We start from the raw sequence: 27,148 nt of genomic DNA, 5'->3' as shown, positions 1-27,148 counted from the left end.
TACCGTGGAGGGACCGCAGCAGATTTCTGACAGCAGCCACTTGGCCCCATAGATTCCTATGAGAGCAGTGAAGCTGTCAGATTTACCAAGCTCTGGAATGCAAAGCATGATAGAATAACAAAATTGCCAGATGGAAAAATCCTTTAGTACCCTATGGGCTTGCGCAGTCTGCACTGGGGACCCAAACCAGGAAGCAGTGTGATAGCATTGCGCTATTGCACTGCTTCCAGCTCTTCAACAGGACAGGCTCTTATCGGTACTCGTCTAATGCAATTATATTAGTACATTTGTGTGAAAATATTGATTTTCATTTTGAGAATTTACACAAAAAATATTTATCAAATCCACATTAAAAATGCAGATTGTGATAAATATGACCCAGAGGCTTTTTCTACATGTGCCAAAGAGAATGGGAAATCATCAATATCTCCATTCTGTGGTTAGGGCATTGTACTGCTTTCCAGCAGTGCTTGATATGATGTGAGGACTGACAATAATGAAGTGACAACACTCAGCCTTCTTTGGGTGTTCGTCCTCCCAGCTTCCCATCTGGTCCAGAAAGGTTTTTTTTGGTATAAAGCATCAGGTACCATACCATCACACCCCAATTTTCAGTTAAACTGAAGTTGATGTCCAAAGGCTCATTTGAAAAAATAAATAAATTAACAACTTAAGTCTTTAGGTTGCATTACATACATACATATACACTCACTGGTTACTTTATTAGGTGCACCTTTTAGGGTAGTATCCAAAGCTTAAAGTGGTCCCAGAGAAGTGGTGGAACTCACCTGCCCCGTTCGGTGTAATGTCAATAAAGGGACATCGCGTGCCGAAAAAAAGGGCATGGTCTCAAAAGAAAGGGGTGTGGTCACATAATAGTATTCCCGATACAAATTACGCCACACAGTAGCACATTCTTAATTCACATTACACCACATAGTAGTATCTCTTATTAATGTATGACACACATCAGTGCCCCTGTTACACAATGCCCACAGTAGTAGTGCCCCTTATACAATGCCCACAGTAGTGGTGCCCCTTATACAATGCCCACAGCAGTAGTGTCCCTTACATATAATGCCCACTGTAGTTGTGCCCCTTACACATAATGCCCACTGTAGTGCCCCTTATGCAGTGCCCTCAGTAGTGGTGCCCCTTATGCAGTGCCCTCAGTAATGGTAGTGCCCTTTCTGCAGTGCCCACAGTGGCAGTGCTCTGTATGCAGGGCCCACAGTAATTGTAGTGCCCCTTATACAGTGCCCTCAGCAGTGGTGCCCCCAGTAGTGGTAGTGCCCTGAGTACTGGTGCCCCCAGTAGTGGTAGTGCCCCTTATGCAGTGCCCACAGTGGTGGTGCCCCTTATGCAGAGCCCCCAGGACTGGTGCCCCTTATACAATGCCCCCATTAGTAGTTCAGCGGGCATCCAGCAAATGGAGCCTCCCTGCGGCGCTGAGGTTAGGTGGGTCGGAGGAGGCGGAACTGGTTCCGTCTCCAAATAGAAGTGACGGAATACAGTTCCGGCCCACTTTAACCCCTGGTAGTATCCCTCCCATACAGCAGTGTTCTCCCCAGGCTGTTTTCTGCGGGCACATCGCCTGGCAGAAACAGCCTACGGCCCGGCACTTTCCCCCACCGACCCCTGCTATGGAACGCTGGCCTCTGAAGTGACCGGGAGCTAAAGAAGCCTCAGATTGCTTCAGAGGCAAGCGTTCCCAGTGGTGCAGTGCGTGGGTGATGTCATGACGTCACCCGCGACGTGAGGAGCCTGCCCCGCGCGCCTGCTGGATCTAGTTAGATCCAGTCAGAGCGAGGGAGTGGGAGGCGAGCGGCGAGCAAGTTAAGGTAAGTTCTGGGCTGGGACCGGGACCAGTCTAGGGGCACTGCCTAAGGGGCACTATTTAAGCCTGGGGGCACTGCATAAGGGACCAGCCTGGGGGCACTGCATAAGGGGCCAGTCTGGGGGCACTATTTAAGCCTGGGGGCACTACAAAAGGGACCAGTCTGGGGGCACTACTTCAGCCTGGGGGCACTACATAAGGCAAAGCAAAACTACAGGGGCACTGTATAAAGGGCACAAATACAGGGGGGCACTGCATAATGGGCACTTTAGACTGAGCGCCAGTGGGGGAGCAGCCTGAGACCTGTCGGGCTGAAATGGTAAGGGAGATACCCCTTTTCCCTGCGAGGGCCCCCACCTGGCTACTTCTGGATACCACCCTGCTGGAAAAAAATTCTGGGAAGAACACTGCATACAGTACAGCCTTCATTCTGTTTGGCATGGAATCAACTAGTTGCTGAATAAAATCACTAGAGATTATGTTTGATGACATGACAGCATCCTCGTACAGTTGCTGATTTCTCAGCTGTACATTCACAATGTGAATCTCCCATACCACAACATACCAAATGTGATCTGTTACAAAGTGTTCCATGTTGGAATATAATATATAACCTACTGTGATTGTAAAACGCATCAGCATATGAAGCTCCTAACTGTTTTGTTGCAAATTGGAACTTGTATATTATAAAGAATAACATACCCCATGGTATGAAACTAAATAGATATTAGATGTCACCTTAGAGTTTCACAACTTGTATAATAGCACTCAACCTTATCCATTTTGAATACTACCTATACATGCCCCATCATTATGAACATACATTTTCAAATCCACTACTAATCAGTAACCTATTTATCCTTGTAATTAACATCTTATTACTCATTACAGTTCTTCTAGTTATTAAAATGAACATTACTCTCTTACTTACTCCGCTGTAGGTGTGTGTGAGATCAGAAGTTAAAAAAATCATTACCATCATCACAATCAACAACCTACAAAATTACACTATCACTGGCTGGCCTATTTATCAATATATAGCAATAGGGAATATTTTCTATTGCTGCTTATTGCACCAACTATCGCCATAAATGATCAATAATAACTTGCTATGGTAGCTGAGCAATACTCAGCATCATAGAACTTAGGGCCTGATTCAGAACCGCTCGTAAGCGGCTGCTCATTCGCTCTGAGCGATGTTCGCACATCTGCGCATGCGTATGGGTCGTAATGCGCATGCGCCAACCAGTCAGTGCGGTCGAAAATCGTGTGTTCGCAAAATAGCGAGTGCCTGCTAATTTGAGTGACAGGATGAGGCGTTTGTGGGTGGTAACAGGGGAAGGTGCTTGAAAACGGGGAGTGGAGATCCGAACGCAGGCGTGCCAAACGGTCAAAACGGGGGTTTTAAGGGAGTGCATAATTAACAAAGCAGCGTCATCGACCACGTCACTTGGTTGTTTCTTAGCCTGAACTGTTCGCATGATTGCGGTAGGAAAATCCAACCACAAGCACTGCGAGCAGTTCAGACGCCTTTCGATGTACTTGATTAATCAAATAAATAGCGGAGATGACGTATGATGCGAACAGCCATGGGGCGTCTTTACAAAATAGCGAGTGCATATTTCATTCGCTCGCTCAGACATAGAGGCGTCAACAGACCGCAAAGAGCGAGCGCTCAATTTAAATAGCCGACCCCTTTTTCTGAACGAGCGAGCGCAAATAGCGTCCGGCTCTGAATCAGGCCATTAGTCCATTATCCCCAACACCCACATTCCATGGAACTTCATTATCATATGGTCTATCACAATACAGCTCATCTCTATCAAAAAAAATCCTAAAGCTGCTCACCATCAACAACAGACTTCTCATTATTGCTAAAACAATGCGGAGAGAGTTGAGTTAATATTTAAAAAAATTATTTTTTTACAGATTCACAGGGGCATATTTACTAAAGTGTAGTTTAAGAAGTGGAGACGTTGTCCATAGCAACTAATCAGATTCTTCTTAACATTTATCTAGCACTTTCTAGAAGATAATAGCTAGAATCTGATTGGTTGCTATGGGCAACAGCTCCACTTCTAAAAACCTGCACTTTAGTCACAAAATCCAGAAATTCAGTAATCAATTTGTCAATTCTTCAACTAAATCAGTATTTCCTACAAGATGTTCCTGCCCACAGAGACATTTTGCTCTCTCTGGAGTAACTGCTGTGATTGGGAGCCTTGAATGGTGGTTTTTAAGTATAATTTCATTAAATTTTGCAAATTGATTTTATTATAATTATTTCAACCACACCTAGGGGTACATTCAATCAAGCTGCAAAGTAAGATTACACATTGCATGTAATGTATGGAATGTGCAATCGTATGGCAGGCTTACATCATGCATTTCCCTGTGCATGGTAGGGCAAGGTATGGGAGATGTAGGTTGCCATTGCCAGCATTCAAACTCTGGGCCTGATTCAGACCCACTCGCGAGCGGCTGTCCGCTCGCAAGTGGGTCGATGGTCTGCACTGCGCATGCGCACGACGGCTGGAGCTCCGTCGTGCGCATGCGCCAGACACGACGAGCGAAGGACTTTCCTTCGCTCGTTGTGTCCGATCAAAGGGGGCGTGCTGTCAATGTTGATTGACAGCACGCCCCCTTTGGTGGGCGTGCCGGGGGCGTGCCTCCCTGACGGGGGCATTCCCACGGGAACGCCTCCCGTCAGAAGCCGGCCCACTGACATCACTAGTGATGTCAGTGGGAGTGATTTTGGCTCTGATAGAGCCAAAATCACTCCGGAGTTTGCGGTTGAAAACCTCAACCGCAGGCTCCGGCTCGCAATTTCGATGGTCGCGATGGTCACGACCATCGCGGCCATCAAAATGCACGCTCGTATAGCCTGTGGGTGGTAACCCACAGCTATACGAGCGTCCAGGAGGACGCTCCATGAAAATGGAGCCCGGCCCTCATTCAGAGCGTGCGCTCTGCTCAGAGCGTACGGCTCTGAATGAGGGCCTCTGTCACAACAGCACATAGTCCACACTGCCATACATCGTTTCTAATTGAACCAACCCCATACTGTGCTGTTTAGTATATTAAAATGGCATTCCTATAATAAGAAGGAAATTTATGTCACAATTACAATGAAGTATATTAAAAAAAATCTGAAACAGAACTACTGTGGCAATTTTTAGTAAAATAGAAGTACATATAAGACAGACAACATCCAGGTGCTATTGGCATAAACTATATTCAGGTAATATATATAAAAAATGCAAATATTTATTGAAGCAACACAGACATTTGAAAGTATGGGGAAGCTTAAATATAGATCATCAGTCAATCATGCTTTGTTCTTTGCAGTTATCAATACATCTTTATATAGCCTATACAACCCACACCTGATTGTACTCCATCTGCACGTTCTACCAGAACCAGACTAGCATTTCTGTTGGTGCTGGGTCATGGGTTAAATTGCCGCCTCCCAGAGGAGGCAGCCACATAGTCGGCATGTATGATATTAATAAATAGGCCCCTTGGAGAGATAGAAAGTTGAGAAGTTGCCCAAAGCAACCAATCAGTGTTTGTCATCTATCTAGCACAGTCTATGAATGACTGTTAGAAGCTGATTGGTTGCTTTAGGCAACTTCTTCACTTTATCTCTGTCCAAGGCTTGATACTTCTCAGTGTAAAGCCTGTGCGAAGCTGGAGAACTACAGGCACCAGCCACCGAAGGGCCAGGTGGACCTGCATGTGTAACGTACAAACAGTGCTTTTGTAACTGCGCTTTAAGACTGTGCTGGTGGTAAAGGATGGGGTGTAATGCAACTATATCAGTCAGATTGTCAAATACCATCTGACATGTATTTGTGCTGGATGGAGAGGAGAATATTATTGTAACCATATTCATGACCTTTAAAGTCATGTGGATAGAAATAAAATGGTCTGGCGCCCAAATTATTATATCTTGAACTGTTGCTGTATCACTGTGTATCCCTATTATCATAACGTACTATTATAAAGCCTGCATGGCATTGACCACCTTCTCAAGTATTGCCAACACCTTGCAGAGGTCCCGGCGGTCAGAATCCCAATGCCGGCATCCCGACAGTATCCTAACCCTCCCTCTCTCCCTACCCCTAACCCTCTCTCCCCGCTGCCTAACCATCCCCCTAGTGCCTAAACCTAACCTCTCCCCCCGCACTCTAAATCTAACCCACCCCCTTAGTGTCTATCCCTTCCCCTAGTGCCAAACCCTAATCCAAGTACTTACCGTCGGCGGGGCATTTCTATAATGGGTGCACATTGGGCCCACACCGCACACTCTGCAGCCATATTTTTGATACTTACCACTCTGCCGCCGGAGTCCCACATCGGCGCTGGTTTCAGCACTGTCAAAATTGTCTGGAAAATGGCCACTGCTGCCATTTTCCTGGTGACCTTCGCTTGCACTGTAGACTCTGGCCACACTTTTGTGCCCAGAGTCTACCGGTGTGGTGCTGCGCCACCGGAATGAGAGGATCGGGCCCCAGAGACTGTACACGGGCCCCTTCCTCTCTTTATACGCCTCTGACCGTTGGCATACTGGCACCGGGATTCTGACAGGTGTTGGGATTTCGGCGCAGTATTCTAAGCGTCGGCATCCTGACTGTCGGTATTATGACCACATCCCTCCGTGGAGAGCTAGCCCAGAGGCAAATGAGTGGTGTATCACCCCAAAGGCACCTTACGCCATGCAGCATACTAGAGGGTGTTACATAAAGGATTGTAGCACACTTTAAATAAAAGTAGGAATAATGACATAAATTGCCAGTTAAACACTGTGTTCTAGATTTACTAAGTGCCTCTCATTGATTATGACTTTGGAATTTAAAGCGGTACTAATATTTACTGCACAACCCAGTACTTCTTGGACTTAATATTAGTGCTGCTTTAAAATTTTATCTCAAACATGCCGCAATGCAGCGGCTTAAAAAAGCCACCAATTAGTAACTCTTCATCAATAGCATACAGATAGCAATTTATTATCTCACAAAGCAAAATGGTCATCAAAATTACCTAATTCTCAAAACTGGCCTTCATCTTCAAATGTCCTGCCATTCTAATCAACAAACTCCTTTACAGCAGCACAAAACAGTTTTCTTTAACTGTACTTTCTGATGTTTAAGCATGCTGGGCCTTTATATTCCACAATGGCTGGAGAGACTAATATGCCTGGTCTAGTACATGACATGGAAGTTTTCCATAACTATGCTTCCATTACAATGTAAACCCGCCAGTTAACATTTCATAATCCTCTTAAATATAAAGTTCTTAGGGGCCTATTTATTAAACTTCTCATCCCCGGAAATCAACATTTTCTGCATGATTTTAGTATTATCAAAGTCTGAATGCAGGAGATATCTTCTTAGTTAAGTAATGCAGGATATTGCAGTAGCTATTTGTTTTCAAGTGGGACTGCAGGCTTCTCCAATTAATAAAGCTTTGAAAGGCAAGCTTTTCTGGGCTTGCCCCTCCCCCCACACACCTAACACCATCTCTAGATGGTTTTAGCCAATGTATTGTATATTCTAATTTTGCAAGGTTTAATGCAGCAGAGGCATCTTTGGATCCATCCCCAGCTGCATATACTTAGAGAATCCCCAATTATACGCACTAGGCAATCTGATCCAAACCCTCCTTTAACCTAGGATGGGCTCAAAACCATTGTCCCAGCAAATTGCTCCGAATAGTCATTCCTTATTACCGCTATAAGTGGCGTTAAGGAATGATACTTATTGGGGGGCCACACTGTAATCAATGATAAATAGGTCCCTTAGTCATGATCATCACCCTCCCAGAGCATATAATTATGTTGACCCTGTTCAAAATCTTTAGCTTTCCCTTATACTTTTCTTTGTCAGTATTTATATCTTTATTATTCTCTTCTGCTTAATTCTACTGCACATCAACTTGATAATTCTCAATTGTCTTATAATCACTGTCAGTCATCTTTCGTGCAACATTCCTCCACATTGCCCAATTGTCCATCATTCCCGTGTGCTCAGTATGCGCACTCCTTTTCTAACCATAGACTTAGAATGGGCAATTCTTGCGCTATTTAATAAGTTTCTCTGTATTTCATTGTTTTAACCAATATTTTATAAATGTACCAGGTTGTGTAAAAATCATTGGCCATTTATTACTAATGTGCTTAGCTTTGAACAGGGTAAATTTTTGCTCTAAAGCTTGCAATCAAATATTTGTTTCCCTAAGCGAATAATAGCGAGAAAAACAGTAGCTGGAAGATCTTCTTTGGAAGCTGTGTGTCCAATGTAGCTCTATTCTCAGTCGCTGTGTGTAACACATTACAGAACTAATCATTATCAGTATGGTAACACAGCTCATAAAATTCCGCTCAATAAAATAAGCCTGATCTTCTTCCCCACGGGCTACTCTTCCAATATCTTTTCTATACAAACCTAAGCCTCTACTTTCATTATGATTACAAAGCTGTCAGTGATCGTCACTTACATATGGCTCATGACCAAGCACCTGCCCCCCCCCCTCTCCCCCAATTACCAAGAACAGAGAGAGGATGAAACAATAGGACAGAATAATAAGAAATTAGGACCATTAGATCATTACATTGGGAGGACTACATGATTCCTGGGATAGCCACTTGGTCTGCCAGCAAGCATCAGCCCTCTCTGACCATTGCATGCTCTCTGTTTTGATAGGTGTGTTTTAGGGTGTCTAGCCATTTGCATTGCTCTCAGGTGAGTGATGTCTGTATCGTCCTACTTATACAGAATCTGCCAGTGCCACCTACATTCTTTCACGCGACATATGCAATTCATAACACATAGAGGCATATGTGTGTAATTCACCTCTACATGAGACACTACTTCTTAGTATTCATGATTTTCTATTACAAGGAGTGGGGGTGAACAGGAAGCTAGCGTATCATGACAACTGTTGGAGGGACAAATGCTCCGGTCCTAAAATGGATGAATAACCTGCCAGTGCTCTACACATCCATATCGTTCATTCTGTTTCCAAACACTTATGTTGAATATATGTTAAAGAACACATTTTGTAAATTAAATATGCTATATAAGATTACTGACATTTCTGTTCCTATTGACCTATAATGTGCATCCATACTACTGTATAAAAATGTTTTGTCTTTATAAATACTAATGAACTGTATTTCAAGTGTGCTACCATAATTAGACAGATGCCTCAACCAATGGGGAAGAAAAAAATGTTTGACCGATTTTATAAGGCCTTTCTGCAGTGCTGTTGATATTCCTGTGTATGGCGATTTTTCACCTTTGGCCTAACAACCTTATTCCATAGTTAATATTAACAAGACACTCAAAAACACAAATATATGCATTTCTTGGTATGCAAAAGGTGTGCAAATTCAAGATCTTAATTAAGAAGATTGATCTATATTTGAAAATTAAAAATGCAAAGATTCCAACAATTTCAAAGAAGGGAATTCCCCAAGCTGCTGTTTAGTCAATTAAATAGATTGTCTGATTAGATAAATTCATAATGAATGAATAAATCTAGACCCAAACCGCAAACAGAATATAACTGTTGGCTTGTGGAGGAGAGTTGTTTACACAGAACAGCATTAGGTTCAAAAGATGATTGTAGGGTTAAAGGGACACAAAACAAAATTGTGCATAATGTACATTTATGTTTAAACAAGGAAAGCATAGTTATATATACCGTACTATTACAGTTTTGAAGATATATCCTTATTTTGTGCTAAAAAAAAAAAACCCAGATGGTTCATAATTAATTGCCTGATAAAGTGGACATTAATCGGTCAGTACCAGACTAAACGTGTGAATGGGGAAGGAGATAGGAATTGAGTCATGTAGATATACAGTGGACCTGTACAATAATTGATCCCAAACCAGTAAGAGAATTATATTAATTCAACATTTTATTTCTGTACCATTGATTACAGATTCAAATCGTCTTATTTACTCAGTGCAGTTATTTGTGACAGGGGCAATTTGATTCAGCTCAAGTGGACTTACAGGGTGTATAACGTCCATGTCAAATTCAAGGCAATGGGTATACTGACAACAGGCTGAAAGGTGTGATGCTGTACCTTTTTCATTTATTGATGTACTATAGGGATGCCCACAGATAAGTACTGGTCTACCACAGTACATGGATCCATTTATATTAGGCTCTGTGCCTCCTAAGAAGTGAGAAAGATCTGGTTCCAACGGAGGCTGTTAAAACACTTATCTTTTATGATTGCAGGATTATTTTGTTAAATTGGAGCTTCCCATTACACAAATCTCAGTTCATGCTATCCACAGATGTAAACTGTAAATATTTCCCTGACACTCTCTAATTGAATGAATCCTTCACAGGAATCCCCAAAAACATGTCTTACAGGTGCAGCAACACACATACAGTATGAGTTGTCAAAGGTCTTATGACACATGTGGCAAAGTATATGAAGTGAGTGTCTGTATGAATGGGAATCTTTTATTTCAGGTGATTAATAAATATTTATTGTAACTGAGGAAAAGTTCTAAATAAACGCGGATTGGAGACACTGTCTAGACCATAATTGCAGCACATAACACATTTATCTGTTAATGATTGTTCCCGAAGCGTCAGAATGCAAGAAGAACTGTCTGATGCTCAATTGAAAAGTTGCAGCATTGACACTGGTTCTATCATTCTGTAGGAAAATGGCTGAACGTGCAGGGAAAATGACAGCGATTGCAGTGATTATAAATATGTGAGGAGACAAGCAGCAGTGATAAACCGAGCATACCAACAAGGGGAAGTCTGGGGAGCAGGACACTGCTGGGTGAGTGTGAGTGAGGCTGCTGCGGGGCTGATGATGGGGAGACGCATGATGCACCACTGCTGCTGTGGACATAATCGAGCTGGCGCTCTGCTGATCGGATGTCACACGGGATGTGGGAAGTAAACAGACATCATTTCAGTATAGTCAGGGAGACAGCATGAGGGAGAAAAGAGGTCACCCGATGAGGGTGAGGGACAGAGACATCATGTCAGTATGGTCAGAGCGACAGCATGAGGGAGAAAAGGGGTCACCCAATGCGGGTGAGGGGCAGGGGTTCACAGGTCAGTGGCTCAGCAGCCAGATTGCGATCAGACATTACACCACAGGGTATCAGGGCACATGAAGCATGATTGCTACTGAACAGAATGAAGGTCTTTAGCAGTGAGTTGTATGCAGCGGTCAGTAATAGAGCAGGGAGATGTAACAATATGGGTCACATATATGGCAATGTGATGGCCAGTCTGCGCTGTTTTGCATACAGGTGGGAGACGGTCACAGCAGTCACTTCTAGTTACTGGATACGTGGAAAACGATGCACTAGCATGAAACTATAGAGTACGTGCAGTATATATGATGCTATGCAGTAGCCAGGGGGGTACTGTATCAGGCAGGGAGCTATACATGAAACTGCAGGTCCTTGCACAACGCAAATATCTGGTTTAATGCAGAAGTGTAACGTGCCAGCACGAAGCAAGTGCTGCCCTAGAACTGCAGAGGCAATGGGTCATAAGTACTTAAACGTGCTCGGCAGATTTAGGGGTAGCCCGTCCAGATCTAGCAGCGTGGTATATGCGCATGCAGTTGCAGGGGGATGAAGTGCAACAGTGTGTGGTACTTAGATTTTAGGGTGCACAAGGGGCACCCAGGCCCCGAGTTGGTTAGTCCTACTAGTCTTTTGGGGTAATATATATGTTATTCAACAACCTCATGGCCACTAATGTTTTATGAATGGGCTTTAAACTGAGCATATGATAAGGGGCCCACTTTCCCCTGTCTGGTCACTACCGCCCCCCACTTCAGAAGCAGCACTGCGGAGAATTAGCTCCCCCCTCTCCCCCACCTCCCCGTTGCCAGATTCCACCACTTACCTTGACTGGTGCCCCCCTCTCCTTCCTCACACTCTGTCAGGTTATTCAGCATCCTCTCCCAGTCTCTCTCGGGTTCCTTTTCCTCCTTACCAGGTACTGATGCCTAATACTGCAGCAGTGATGCTCAGTGTGTGAGAGGGAGAGACGGAGAGAGGAGGAGGAGGAGGAGGCTGCAGTGCAGAGATCCTTCAGCGCGCACACTCACAGCCCCATGCACAGGGAGAGAGGGAGGGAGGGCAGGGAGTGAGGGAGGGGGACATGGAGTGGAAAGAGAAAGATGGGGGAGAAATAGAGACAGCCAAATGGGAAAAGGAGGGAGCAAATAACAGCAAAGAAAACATTCTAGATATAAAAATAGGGAGAGGGGTATTTAGAGGGTGTGAGAGGGAAACACAGAGAAATACGAAATATGGGAATTCCCTGATCTCTGTCTGGCTGGTGAGTTTATGCAGAATGGGATCAGGGATATATGAGCGGCACCAGGGAGCATGAAACACACCGGAGATAAGAAGAGGTGCATGAATCCTGTGTTACACCTTCTAGCCCTTTACCTCCAAGAGCCACAAATGGTTGTTATTCTTAGATCCCTTTATATTTTGCCGTGCTCTGAATTAGGCACAAGTCATTAAACAGCATTAGTTGAGCCCTGATCTATTCCACTGACACCTACATTAGTCGGGTGTCTGTCCACATCCTTGCACAAAACAGTAAGAATCTCAATTAAAAAGCAATACATCTCGCTTTATTTTAATACCAGATACAATAGAGCTCAGTGGTCTTCACTTTAGCTTCTAATAACAATCCAGAATGGCCCTTCTCATCAACTTACGTTTTTCCCTGGCACCAACCTGCTGGTGTTCACAGGGGTCAAGTTGGCACCCGGGTCATGCCAAATGTCAATGTTGCAATTTGTATGATGGGAACACCTGCAACATGCTAATCTGAGAAGTGACCGGTTACATTTGCAACAGGTCACAAATTCCAATCACTTCCTTTCTTCCATTAATCAATTCTGATTAACAAAACGTCTATGCATATGCTTGCAATAGAAACAACTAGCTCCTCTTTATGTGTTAACATTAAACTTATATTATTTTTAGGGTTTTTTTGTATTCTCTTAGGAAAGACCTATTTTATGTATATGTGAATATATATGTGATATTTGTCTTACTGTTGAACAGTTTGATTGTAAAAAATTCTTGGCTCCATTTCAATGATCAGTTTTCTCCTATAAATATGGACTTTGTATCAATGAATGTGCATTAATTGTACAACGTATGATAGTGAAGGTGAATTGGTATATAAGTCTGATAAGCCATTTATGTACAGCTTCAGAAATGTCTTGTATATGTAAGGGTATATCGAAATGTAGAACAGACATACGACATCATACCCCATTCCTCCCTTCTTTCGTTCCCCTTCACTTTGATCATTTTCACATTTCCTTTATCCTCCACACCCCTTGGGAAGGAATCACTTAATCGTGTATTCTGGAGACATAGCTGTTCCCCTCTGAGTAAGGATGATGCTCCAGAAACCTATATCCAGAGAGGACACTGCAGGGAGGGGGAGGGGGGGGGGACCTGAACTGTAATTTACATTCAGATGCAGCGACACTGGAAATCCTCTAAATTCTGAAAGAATGTTGTAGTCTACCTGTCCCAGAGTAAGGTAATCAACAAGGTGCCAGCAGCATTATTTAAGACCATAAATATTAAGAAGGCTTAATGTGTGATTTAATGTACTGTATGTGGAAAGTATACAAGTGGTCTGTCCTTTGTACTGAAACCAGTTGTGCTCTATGTAACGGTTGTGCTCTATGTCCTGTGTACAGTATGCATTCAGTGCATTGCTGGTTGCTTAGCTGTGATATGTGTTCCTAAAGGGGGATCTCCTTCATATATTGGGGGAAATACAGCTTGTTAAATTTAACTAAATATGACATCTTTCTGTACCATAAAGAAAAGAAAATGTAACACATCAGAAACAAAATTACTAAGGGGTTTTCCACCTTTGTCCTTCAATTTAATTAGGGGCCATAAAGTGTCAGGTTTGGGGTAACTGAATTGCTACCTGTAATGAACCTTTTATGTAAGTGCTGTGTATTGTCTGAAAGGAATAATGTCAGCAGCTCGGAAAATTTATTTAAACACTGAGGCGTACCATTTTAGGAATCATGGAAGTAATCTTTTGCTTCTCATTGGACAATTGTGATCACAGCAGCAGCTCAATGGAATAGAGAATCATCTTTGCAATAACTAGCAGCAGATTACTTCTGTATACCCCAATATAGAACGCTTCTGTGTTTATAAATCCCCTGGGGCTGCTGATGCAAGCTTATGAGGTCAAATAGACAAACACATTTTTTTAAAGCCTATCTGTGAAGATGACACTCTAATCCAGTATTTCCAAAATCTTGTCTTCAAACACCCTCAACAGCTCATATTTTCAGGAATACTTTAGTAAGTTTAATCTGGGTACATGCTGGAACAATTTGGCGATCTTGCGTTGGGCCAATGTATTGTACCCGCATACACACTCCGCAACACAATATATCATTACAGTATTTATGTTAGCACACAGCATTGTACATCGCATAATCCCATCTGATGTGCAGCACATCAGATGGAAAGATGCAACCACACAATTTATCAAATTATAAATTGGGTGTATACACTATATGATGGTCATTGCTTTCCATTGCGGATCACAAGATTGGCCAATACATTGAATAGCGTGTATCCTGCTTTAGTCTACTTGGTCGGGCCAGTAATTATGGGTTGGGTATGGGATGCTGGCACTCGGGATGCCAGGGGGGGTCAAAATCCCTACGCCGGCATCTGGACAGGGTTAGGATAACGACACCTGGTGGTAAGTATCCTACCCCTAACCACCCCTCCCTGCCTAAATCTAACCTCCCCCTGCACCGTAAAACCCAACCCTTCCCCTTTGTGCCTAACCTTAACCCTCCCCCCTTAGTGCCTAACCCTCCCCCTAGTGCCTAACCCTCCCCCTAACCCCAGTACTTACCGTCAGGATGCCTGCAGTTGGGAATCCGGCACCAGGATTCTGACAGGTATCAGGATTCCAGCACCGGCATTCTAAGCACCGGTAGCCCGACCTTCGGTATTATGACCGCATTCCATAATTACAGACAAATCCTGAAACCATGAGCTGTTGAAGGTGCATCGTGACCGGATTTGGAAAAGACTGCACTAATCCAAGCCTATGTCCTTACTGCAAAGCTATTTTGAGATTACCCTGATCTAGCGTCCAAATTCTAAAAATACAAGCCTCACATATCTGCAAACTACATATTTTGCAAAGGTCCATTTTTACATTGTTACTGAAAGCGATTTCTATGTATCTCGCTGTATTGTTTCTCATCTACTGTATATATGTCTCTGTACTTTTTCTCATCTATACACCATGCATGTCTCTGCACTGTCTCATACATATATGAATAGGCTTGAATTGCTCATAGTAAGATCCACCTGCAAAATGGGCTTTATGAAACTCTGATTAGCCTCTACATGTCTAGAAGTATTTGGGCACTATGTATTTGGTTATTTCAGCCACATCCGTTGGCACCAAATGCATACAATCAAGCAGACAGCCATGTAATCTCCATAGCAAGGGCAGAACTATGGGAGACAATGGAGGCACCTGCCGCCAGGCGCCAGCATTGAAGGGGCACCTCCTCCATAGCCCACAGTCGCTCAATACATGGCACCACTTCGCGGCACCTGAGAAGCTACCATAACCATATACTAGTGGAGGGCTCTGTGTCAGACCATCAGCTGCCACTTCCATCTACAGTATCTATATAGCCTGTACCTACTCAATGGTGTCACTGCTCCTAAGCAGCTTCTTATGCCAGTGATACATGTCCAGCACTCCCCCCTCACCCACAATTCCCCGTCCCACTCCTCCCTGGCAGCAGCCCTAGCCGCGGACCCGTGCAGCAGTCCCGGTGCCCACCCTCACCCACAACTCCCCGTCCCACTTCTCCCTGGCAGAAGCTCTAGTCGCAGACCTGTGCAGTGGGCCCGAGCATAAGCGTGGCTGCAGATCTTCCAGGAGCTGGATGTCAAGAAGGATGCACCAGACTGCGGGTAAGAGTGCATGGGAAGCCGGGACCTGGGACACCAGCGACTGAATCTGGGGGCAGAATTTTAGTGGAGCAACTTACCGGCATGTGAAGAAATCGGCAGTAGATTGGGCATTTTGTGATTTATAGTCTCACCACAGTGGCAGTCTTACAGTATCTTAACTCAACAGGTGGTTTTCCTCTCCATCAGGGGTATCAGGAGGGCTCCCCACCCACATCAGGTGGCTTTCGCCTCCATCAGGAGGACTCTCAGCCTCATGCTAATTGCACTTTACAGGTCACTATCTTATCTGTGACTAATGCATAGCTGTATATACTCCTAATTAACCCTAGGGGTGTAGATGAGGTCAGTCTTCATACCAACATACCTTACATTCCTCAGTGCAGGCCCCTTCTCTATAACAGACAATGTTGCAATGTTATCCCTTATTTTGTGTATCTGGTATACAATGGGAGAGCTGTATACCTTTACATGGGGATGCGTTCGACATACCGGTAGTCGCGACGCCGATGCTAGGGGGGAGGGTTAGGCACTAAGCGAAGAGGGTTAGATTTAGGGTGTGGGGAGGGGGAGGTTAGATTCAGGCACTAGAGGGGGAGGTTAGGGTTTGGCATCAAGAATGGAGGGGTAGGGAGAGGGAGAGAAGGAGGGTTAGCATACCATCCAACAAGTGTCATTGCTACTGTGCAAGAGTGGTCTGAGTAGAGAGTGCCAGGGAGGGATGCTATGGATACCTCTCCTGATACTTTTTGCGATCTGTAGACCATAGCTAAAAGCAGCTACCGCCACCTTGAGATAGATTCTATAAATCTGCAGATATCTCCTGAAAAAGGGTGTTTTGGGGGGATATCCTGCAAATTTACTTTAGTAAATAGGCCTCATAGAAACATAGTCACATATTCGGGGGGACGGACCAAATGATAACTTGCCCTCGGGAGTCTCGGATGAACTTACGCCACTGCTCCATTATAGTCAACATTAGCAGTAGATTGGGTTGTACTGAAGAGCTCAGTGACTTTCATTAGCACTGACATAGGATGCCGGTCAGAGGTGTCAGAGCCAGAATCGTAGTCAAAAACAAGCCAAAGTTAAAGTCCAGGAAATAGTAGCATAGCAGCATCAGTTAGATACCGAATGAACCACACTTTCTGTTTTGTAGCCTTACATCCTGCTCAGGGACTGTGGCCAAAAAGTGGGCAGATGGTCAAGTATTTTTGAGCTGGATTTAAGCTTGGAAACAACGTCAACACAAAAACTGTCTCTTAGTAGCTTCATGGATTGGGTTTCTGTGGCCCAGCAGCCGCAAACATGTCTCAGATCACCTTGCACTATACCAAATCTTCTAGCTAATGCATACAATGACATCCTAGGGAATTGTGTGCCTCCCCATCTTGTGGCAACAATTAGTTTTTTCTACTTTAGCATGACAATTATAGTTTACTATCTTTTAATTTTACAGCACCACTAGGGTTCCATGTATGTGTACATATGGGATTTAATATTTCAGAAAATGTACATGAATACAAACTTTTATAGGTAAATTCACAAATGTAAAACTATATATACAGAATTACACACTGTAAATTACATAAAGAAAATACAATGGGAGCAGAGGTGTAGAGATCAGATCTGGGGAGTTGGGATGAGGGGTACTAAAATAAAGAAATTAGGGCCTGATTCAGACCCGGACGCAAGTGGCCGTTCGTACGTTAGGCGAACGTAAAGAAATATTTAAATTCAGGCACACGCTCGTATTTTCGTTCGCATCAAAACATCCTCCCCAAACTCAGGCGACCCCTCCTCTAACTAACGAGCGTGCCAAATAGCGAGCGTACATCCCCGAAGTGGTTTGAAGGGAACGCACGCACTAGTACTACCCGGAAGTTGGCCTGAGACATTTCGATTAACTGCTTGTTTATTCTGCCTACCTCCCTCAATCGTAACATGCCAATCAATATATCAATTAGCTTAATTGGTTTTTTTTTTTTTTTTTTACACAATGCAATAAACTTTATTTATGTCCGTGTTTGTGTTTACCCGCAGAATACGTACGGCTTAAACATTCGCTTTTATTTGTCAAAATACATGTTAACCCCTATAAAATAATTGGTATATTTGTTTTTAGCCCCGCATATTTCATGGAGTTCATTTTTTAATGTAAATTAGCTTACGCATGTCACTGCATTAAGCCTATCATAAGTCTCCTCAGATTTCTGGCCCTGTCGAACACATGACTCATACACTAACCAATAGAATTGCTCCTGTTAATATCCTAAATACATTAGCCAATCAGAAAATTTTTGAGCACTTTATCAAAAATGATTTTTTGCCAAAACTCCATTGCCATCATGATAGCCTCCGCATTCACCAGGCGCGAGCTGCTGGTGCTTACGGAGGTGATGGATCGGCGGATAACCAGCCAGCCTCCACCCATCACCAACCGGGAGAAGCAATCCGCATATGCGGAGGTTCGGGCCCGCCTGCGCTCCTTCGGCTCACGCCGCCATATCAGGTGGTCGGACCTGCAACGGCGGACGCCCCGCTTGCTGGCATGCTTTCGCATGCAGATCGCTGCGAGTAAGTTTAATGGATTGTGGTTTTCATGTTTGTCTTTGTGGCCCTAACTGCATGGCCATGTTTTCCGTGTCTTTCATCTTTATTCATTCTCATATCTGCATGGCCATGTTTTCCGTGTCTTTCATCTTTATTCATTCTCCTCATATCTGCATGGCCATGTTTTCCCTGTCTTTCATCTTTATTCATTCTCCTCATATCTGCATGGCCATGTTTTCCCTGTCTTTCATCTTTATTCATTCTCATATCTGCATGGCCATGTTTTCCCTGTCTTTCATATTTATTCATTCTAATTTTTTTTTTGGGGGGGGGGTTTGGGGGTGCATTTGAAATTGATTTTGTTTGCTGATTTGTGTTGGATCTAACCACAATTTGTTTACCATCTTTTAGGGGTCCAGCGAAGACTACGCCATCAGCGTCCCGCCAGATGGCGAGCACGGCCACTCTCCCCCACCCCCAGCCAACACTCCAACTCCACTCCTTCCCCTATTCCCCCCTCCTCCCCAGCCTTCCTACACCCTCAGGTCCTCCTTAGGGAGTAGTTTTTTTTTTGGTCAACATTCTGTAAATAAATTGTTTTGTTTGAAGTTACGTTCTGGCTCATTCGTTTGGTCCCAACCACATATTGTTTACCCTGACATAAGTATAGTGTTCCTGCAAGGATTTCACATTTGGGCCAATAAGAGTGTGTGTTGTATTTTTGGGTCAAACAGCCACAAGAAACACCTAACAGTACAAATCTGATTTCCCTTTTTTGGTGTAGTCACAATTAGATATTTCAACATTTTCCAGGTTCCTAGTTGGTGTGCAAGCAGCTTAGGGCAATATTACGAAGCAAAAGGATTGTACAGGCTTCCTTTTGGTGTTGGTTTGGACCCAGAATAAAGGAATCATTTTTGCACAAATGGCGTCAGTACTGGATTACCCCTTAGTCAAATGTTACATGTGTGAACCTGGTTACACTTGGTGGTAACGTTACCAAAAAGGGACAACATTTCACTCTAAAAAAATTTATTACCAACATAACAGAAAATGCAAAGTGGTCACTCACAAACAAAACACACAGTGATAATCTCAAATACAACACATACCAAAAAACAAACACCCAAAAAAAACAATCAAGAACTGGTTGACGAAGGACCATGCCAACATGATTCCACATATATGGCGTGGCAAGAACTGTTCCCGAATATAGCCACAAAATATCCACATACAGGTTTTGTAAGGGTAGCAGGAAGTAGTCATCGTTGGAGTGCCAAAGATTATGTCAAAAAACAGAAGAGGGAGAAACAAATTAGCAAAAAATTAGATGCTCTCAAACAAACCCAACCACATTAGGTATCAACACTGGTTTGTTGCAAATAATTACCTAAAAAATCTGGCAACCACATCATCGCGTATGGCCCCCCCACATACTGACCTCCGACCAACCTCGGGGGGGCCATCCTCAGGTAAGGCATCCTCTGGCTGCATTGGGACACCACTCCTTATGGCGATGTTGTGAAAGATCCCACACAGGACCACAATTTTCGAAACCATATCCGGCAAATACATGAGTTCGCCACCAGAGCGGTGGAGGCATCTGAATCGGCCTTTTAAAAGGCCAATACAGCACTCCACCACTTGCCTGGTGGCAGTAAGTGCGGAATTATACTCACTTTGTGGCCCTGGTGTGGGAGCCAAATAAGGAGTGAGCAGCCAGGACGTGCAAGGGTAGCCACTGTCTCCTGTGAAAACGAAAAAACAACATCAGGCTCACTCTGTATGAAGCTTAACATTGTTATGTACTAAAGGTCTCCACTTACCCAGAAGCCACGCATCACCAAGCTGGTTGGTTAATTTGTGCCATATCCCTGATTGCCGGATGACGAAGGAGTCATGTGCACTTCCTGGTAATTTTGCATTCAGGGACAGGATCTGGAGGGAGGCATCACATACCACCATTACATTGAGGGAGTGATAGTGTTTACGGTTTCTAAATATTGCCTCCAGCCGTGCTGGAGGCTGAAGTGGTATGTGAGTACCATCCACAACCCCTATGATGTGTGGGAAGCCAGCTATTTGGTAAAAATTGGCCTTGGCCACACTAAGGGCACCCATATCCAAAGGCATTTGAATAAAATGATGGAGGTGCTTGAAAAGTGCCTCCATCACTGCCCTCAGGATCCGGGAAAAGGAGGATTGTGAGATGCCCGCCACTATTCCCACAGTTGTTTGGAACGACCCTGAGGTACAGAAATGTAACACCGCCATTAATTGCGTAAGTGGTGGAATTGCTGTAGGACTGTCAATTTGCCGCTCAAGATCACTCTCTATTAATGAGAGAGTGTCTATGATGATTTTTGGAGGAAGACGGTATCGTCTTAAAACCTCATTATCTGGCATTCCAAAAAGGGTGACACATGTTCGAAATATCTGGGGCCTTGCACGCCTACGATGCCTACGCCTGGGACGAGATTGAGGTTGGTCGGCTTCCGGGAGCAGGGCCAGAACAATCCGACCCAAATCAACCTGAAATGACAACATTGGAAGGTCAGCCTTTTTACAACACCCAATAAAAAGACATGTAACTTTGCTTTCAAATACCATCCAGTGATGCTTACATGCCGGGGTATTGTCATGATATGTTGTAACTGCAAATAATAACATCAAAAATATACATCATTTTATGCTGGCCATGTCATTATCACAAATTTAAGCAACACAAAACATAAAAGGGGACACACACACATTTGGCCCAAGAGCAAAATTATGTTACGCACACTACGCCAAATAGAGGCCAAATGTAATCAACCAATGCTCCAGGCGACAAAAAACATTATTAAGGGATGAATACACATTTCAAAATGCGCTAATTACTTCGCAAATACAGGGCACAATAGCAAGTAGTAAAAATGCGCTAATTACTTCGCAAATACAGGGCACAATAGCAAGTAGTCAAAATGCGCTAATTAGATCGCAAATACAGGGCACAATAGCAAGTATTAAAAATGCGCTAATTAGATCGCAAATACAGGGCACAATAACGGCGGGCAAAAATTTTAACAAAAGACAGAGTTCGATTTGGCAAAAAACAACGTCACATGTGGAAGGCCAACCAAAGTTGCGTACAGACAAACAAGAACATTCCCTAAACAATTTAACACATGAACTTACCAAGAGCTAATATCTAAGAAACCGGACAAAAATGTCTTTGGGGCAGAGCCAAAAAAAAACCTAAGAGAGATGAAATGAGGGAAAAAAAAAATTAGAAAAATCAACACCAAAATGAGAGACAAATTGCCCCGAAGTTATACTTCCCCAAACTTACCAAAACTGGAAAATATCCAAAAAAACAAAAGTGAAAAAAAAGGAACTGAAAACCAAGAAAAACCGCTAACACAAAAAAAAAAACAATAAACGCAATCTCCAAAACCAGCCAACAATCAACTCCCACCAACGTAACCTCCAACATTCAATAAACGCCACCTCGAGTCGAAACGCCACAACCCATAAATAGTGTTTAGTTTCCCGCCCAAATTAAGGAAGGATCAGAGGAACGCACAATCAATGATGCGGCCGCAAAATAAGGACGCATGTATAAATACGTCACAAGACAAAAACACAATTCTGGTGTATTTCGAGTTGGAACAATACACATGGATACAGACCAGGAAAACAATGGACAACAGTCCCGCGGTAAGTATTTCATGCATTTTGACTCAATGATTAATTCTAAACATATTATTGTGCAAGTTGGGAAGTTGAGATTTCTTCAAATTACCCCAAATAGGTGAGGAGGATGACATGGAAGAGGCTGCTGGGCCCAGTAATCCGGGCAAAGCTGCCAAAAAGAAAAGGCAGCCACAATTCACAAGAAAGGAGATGGAGGTTTTGATTCAGAAGTGTGTGGACATCCTGCCACAGGCAGACAGGAATATGAGTGCAAGCCAGAAGTGGAGAATGTGGGAAGAGGTAGCCGTGGAGGTCAATAGGGTGGGGGATAGTGTCCGTCTAGCCCGGGATGTCAAACGGCGGTAAGTAAACACTTGACCACCCTAAAACCAATAACCCAATCAAATAAAAATTAATGGTTCCAATTTAACCCACAGATGGCAAGACTTCAAATATCGGCTGAAACAAAAAATGGCACACAGGGCTAGGCATGCAAGGGGGACAGGTGGAGGTCCCACCCCTGTGTCATTGGAGTTTATAGATTTAGAAGAGCTGGCACAGGGGTGTGTGCAGCCTGTGGAGGTGTTTGGCGTGTCCAACATGGATACGGACATGCCAGACTTTGCGGCTCCTCATGTTGTCCCAGGTAAATGTTGTGATGTCACCAACTGTGAAATGTTATTGTGCCAATATGTAGATTCTAATGTGAGTCTTTTCTCATTTTTCCAACAGAGACACAGGCGGATGAGTCTCCTCCAGAGGGGAGCCTTGGCCGCAGAATTTCTGCTGGCTCTGCAGGGGAGGAACCAGTACATCCGGCTGAGGACCCTGCAGAAGCCAGTCCAGGGCAATCCCCCTCGCAGGCAGTGTCCCTCCTCACAGAACTCAATTTAAAATCGGATTTCCATACGGAGATTCTGCAGAGGATGGACGCCAGTCTGGTACGGGTGGCTGAGGCCCTGAGGCAAAATGCTGCGGCCAACGTGACCATTGGTCAGGCCCTGGCGGAAAATACCAGGGCCAACATCCGCATCGCCACTGCCCTGGAGCAGCTCGTTCGCCAGCACATGGTGGAGCCGACCTCCCTTCCTGCCAGAACATCAGGATCCTCCACCTCTGGCACAACATCAGCCAATCCTCCAAATGTGCCTAGCCCTGTGCCTAGTCCAGAGGCCACAACATCTGCCTCTGGACAGGCCAGCCGGATGACATCCCGGACCCGGTCTGGCGCCCTCCCTCCCCCAGCCAAACGGGCGAAAAAACGGTGACACCATTGGCTACTTTTCCCACACTCCTTCTGTGCTTGCCTCATATTCCTTTCTGGCCAAAACTTCCCTCTCCTTTCTTGTGAATTGTTTTTAATTTTTACATTTGCATTTATTCAAAAATTATTGTTTGCACAATTAATAAATATTGTGGAACACTGCCCAAAATGTTGTAGTTCAATATGTGTTTTTTTTATGGGTGGATACAAATAAATTTTGCACAAATGTACGACTTTGTATTCTGACATTCTTTACAAAATGGGTTACTTTTAATCCGGGCCCACAAGCCAACAACGTTCTAAAACACAAATTACACATTGTAAAAAAAGGGCTCGTTAAGGAACGTTTTAAACATTACCTAAGGAGTAAACAACACCTTGCAAACACAAAATGAGGGCCCAAACCTAAACATGATGACATTATTGTTACAATAGTCCAAAAACGAACACATTGCGGCCAAAATACACCCCCACAAATGTACGCTAATTGATTGTGTAATCCTGACATTAGCAGCTAGGATTTCCACCTGCGTTCGGTTTTGTGCTATCCCAAAAAACTGCTTTCCAAACACATACCAAGCCGGTTTTCAATCCAACTAATTGAGTTTCTGACAAGCCGCGATTAATCGATGCAACATCGTGGAGTGCCGGGACGGAGGAGAAGGCCATCGCCACTGTGGTCGAGTTATCTAGCCCCTAAGCTGTGCGAGCATTTTGAAGGGAAAGAGGATCATCCAGTGACGTATGAGTTGGTACGAACACATTTGACGTTCGCATTTGTTATGTGCGCCCCAAAAACGCCTCGCCACGCCTGCGTTTTTCCATCTCCACCCCCGTCAACGCCCAAAAACGGCCTGTTCTGTCAATCACATTTGACATGTCACTTCCTGTACGCTATTTGACGAACGAGACAAAAAAAACTCGCAATCAGCCGTACGCACATGCGCAGTGTAACACCGGTGCATGCGCGGTTAGTCAACATCGGAACGCAACGAGCGTACTGCCTCTAACGAACGGCTCTGAATCAGGGCCTTAGTTTTAAGGGCAAGTTTGACACCTTGGAGTTTGGGTGCAAATCTGATTGCTTGTGGGAGAGCATTGCAGAGATTAGGATTGGTGTGCATGAAATCCTGAAGGCAGCAGCTTTGTAAGTGAGTGAGGAGGAGCTATAACTTGATTCAGTATGGAAACAACAGACTGAAAGGGGCAGCAGAGGTAGAACAATTGAAATGAGACAGGTAGTGGAATTCAGCATAGACTGAAGAGGGTAGAGGTGGGAGATTAGTAGGCCAGAGAGGAGTAGGTTACAGTAATATTGTGTGGTCTCTGTTCTCTGTGTCATCTTTATGCATGTATCTGTAATGTGCATGTCTCTGTATTGTGTGTCATCCCTATGTGTGTGTCTCTGTACTGCATGTCTTCCCCTTTGTGTGTGTCTCTGTAATGTTTCACCCTTATGTGTGCATCTCTTGTAATGTGTGTCATCTTTATGTGTATGTGTACTGTGTGTCATCTATACTATCATATCTAAACATGTGTCTTTGTACTGTCACATCTCTATATGTGTCTCTGTACTGTGTCAAATCTGTGTATATGTCATCTGTTTCTGTGCTCTGTACTGTATCTCATCAACAATGTACAACCATTTTATTATGTACACCTGCTCTTCACATATCAAAAAATACAATTGTAAAGGGCAATGGATCAGGTGGGGTATGGTAGCTGTCCCTGTTTCCCACCTGTGTCAGTGACAAGAAGATAGTATGGCTACAGTGGGTATGCAAATATTGGACACTGAAGAATCGGAAACATATGACCTGGGGCGGGAAACAGCAACATGAGAAATGCGGTCAAACACCCAAAAATGCGGGTATTTGGTGGGTAATAACATCTTCTTATGGCGTTACCCTTGAGAAGCCTATGGGCTTCTATAACGGAGAATGTTGTGAGAGGGATCCAATAGAATTCCTCCCAGCACCCCCTGTGGTGCGTGTGTCATGCTGCACATGTGCAGAATGACACCAGAGAGACTTCTGGGTCATAGACCCAGGAAGTCTCTCATTCGCAAAGGACAGTTCTTACCAAGAGAGCTGTCCTTTGTGTTGTTGTTCATGCACATGGCATAACTAACGCTGGTATGAATGCGAAGAGTGGCAGGATGTCACGCATCCCGAATGTGATGCGTCATGCATCCCGCTCCTGGTCTGATGTATCCTGGGTTTTGTTGTTTCACACTGTTAACTGAAACAGGATATGATTTAGCACTATAGAGTTGATGAGTCAAGCAGTAAAAAGTGTAGAGAATGGACCAGTGGAGAAATTTCCATAACATCGAAGTACCATTAATCAAGTATGTTCTATAACATGTAGAAGCTGATTAGTTGCTATCAGTAACATCTCCACTGGTCCACATCTCCACTCTTTTCACTGCTTGATACATCAACTCCTAAGAATCGTATAGAATTATCTCTCACAAGAATTACACATTGCTCCACACATTGTGGAGCAATTCAATGCTCCACAATGTGCTGCCACAATTTCCAGTTATGCATATTATTACTTATTAAGGCAAGGAATAGTCAAGAACCAGTCTAAAGATGGTTAAAATGGTTACATTGGTTTAAGATGGTTATAGTGAAAATTTCCTCTTGTCACATATTGCACATTACTTACGCGTTTCTCCACTGTGACTAGTAGAAGTTTTTTTCAGAGGAGTGGAAAAAAAATGTGTCTGCCATTTGCTTTTAAACAGTATCCTGCCAATCAGATGTTTCAAATGGATATCTTCAATGTTATCATCATAAAGGAGAACTAAAGCACTTAAGGAGTAAATATACTTTGGACAATGAATGCGATCATTCCTCAATTTTATCTTCATTAACAGTGCCAGTACCCTGTGGGGAAGATACACTTTATTGAAGGTAGTTGCTGAGACTGTTAAAGATCTGCTACTTTGTGCACATTAGTTGCTTCATTCCACTTCTTAGTTGTAAAGATGATACAGGCTTATCATTCAGCGTGATGGCATTTAAAGACAACTCTTTTCTTTTAAACATGTGGGACACAGCTTCTGTGCTAGGGACCTACTCAGGCTCTAGATTCTACTAACAGGATTAGTCCTCTTAAGGAGTCAATCTCCATGTATTAATTTTTAAAATATTGCTCTGGAACTAGTGTTTTAATGGTTTATATTAACTTGCAGTGAAAACCAATTCAGTTTCTGTGATATGGCTGCTCATCTTATATGTTTCTATCTATCTTTTATGATTAATACATTTGGGCGATCATCTTTTTGATATATCATTTAATATTCTCACAAGAATAGAAGGGTACCTTACGCACTGGATGCTGGTAGTTTGGCGGGGAGTGCTGCAGGTAGTGAGGTCGCCCTGACCTAATAGGAGAATAGTATAGCAAGTATACTGCGCTCAACCCCTGTCTGTGGCATGTGTGAGTGTAATCAAAAATCTGATGAGAACTGGAATAGCTGAATAGTATCTTTATTGAGTAATGATATACAACTTATATATATATATATATGTGTGTGTGTGTGTTCACTGACAGGCAGTGTATACAATATTGCGACCCTGTTTTATAGCAACTTAACAGATTGTGAGGAATAATGGGGGTAAAAAAGTTTCCACAGTGGATACAGAACTGAACAATGGTGACCTCTGGTCTGAGGTTTAAGCAGTTCCTGTAGTATAGGAGAAAGTCACTGAATCTTCACAGAGCTGCTGGGCATCTGTGTGCCTTAACGTTTCTGTGTATGTGTCGTGGTAAGTATAGTCTCTAGGTGGA

The 27,148-nt window shown here is 43.6% G+C and overlaps 1 protein-coding gene across 3 annotated transcripts in view; it reads right to left on the bottom strand.

Annotated features, from left to right (window-relative positions):
- The window catches only part of SLC12A5 (solute carrier family 12 member 5), an 82,179-nt gene extending 70,300 nt beyond the window's left edge, over positions 1-11,879 (bottom strand). For all 3 annotated transcript variants that reach the window (XM_088481931.1, XM_088481932.1, XM_088481933.1), the window contains exon 1: positions 11,744-11,879. In XM_088481931.1, the coding sequence (XP_088338057.1) occupies positions 11,744-11,795 (52 nt within the window). In that variant the 5' untranslated portion in view covers positions 11,796-11,879. The remainder of the gene's footprint in view (positions 1-11,743) is intronic.
- Between the last annotated feature and the right edge of the window lie 15,269 nt (positions 11,880-27,148).

The sequence above is a fragment of the Taudactylus pleione genome, unplaced genomic scaffold, assembly GCF_031769625.1.
Source record: "Taudactylus pleione unplaced genomic scaffold, aTauple2 ptg000279l, whole genome shotgun sequence".
Lineage (NCBI taxonomy): Eukaryota > Metazoa > Chordata > Amphibia > Anura > Myobatrachidae > Taudactylus > Taudactylus pleione.
Note: the sequence above shows the minus strand (reverse complement) of the source record. Positions and strands in the feature narration are given on the sequence as shown.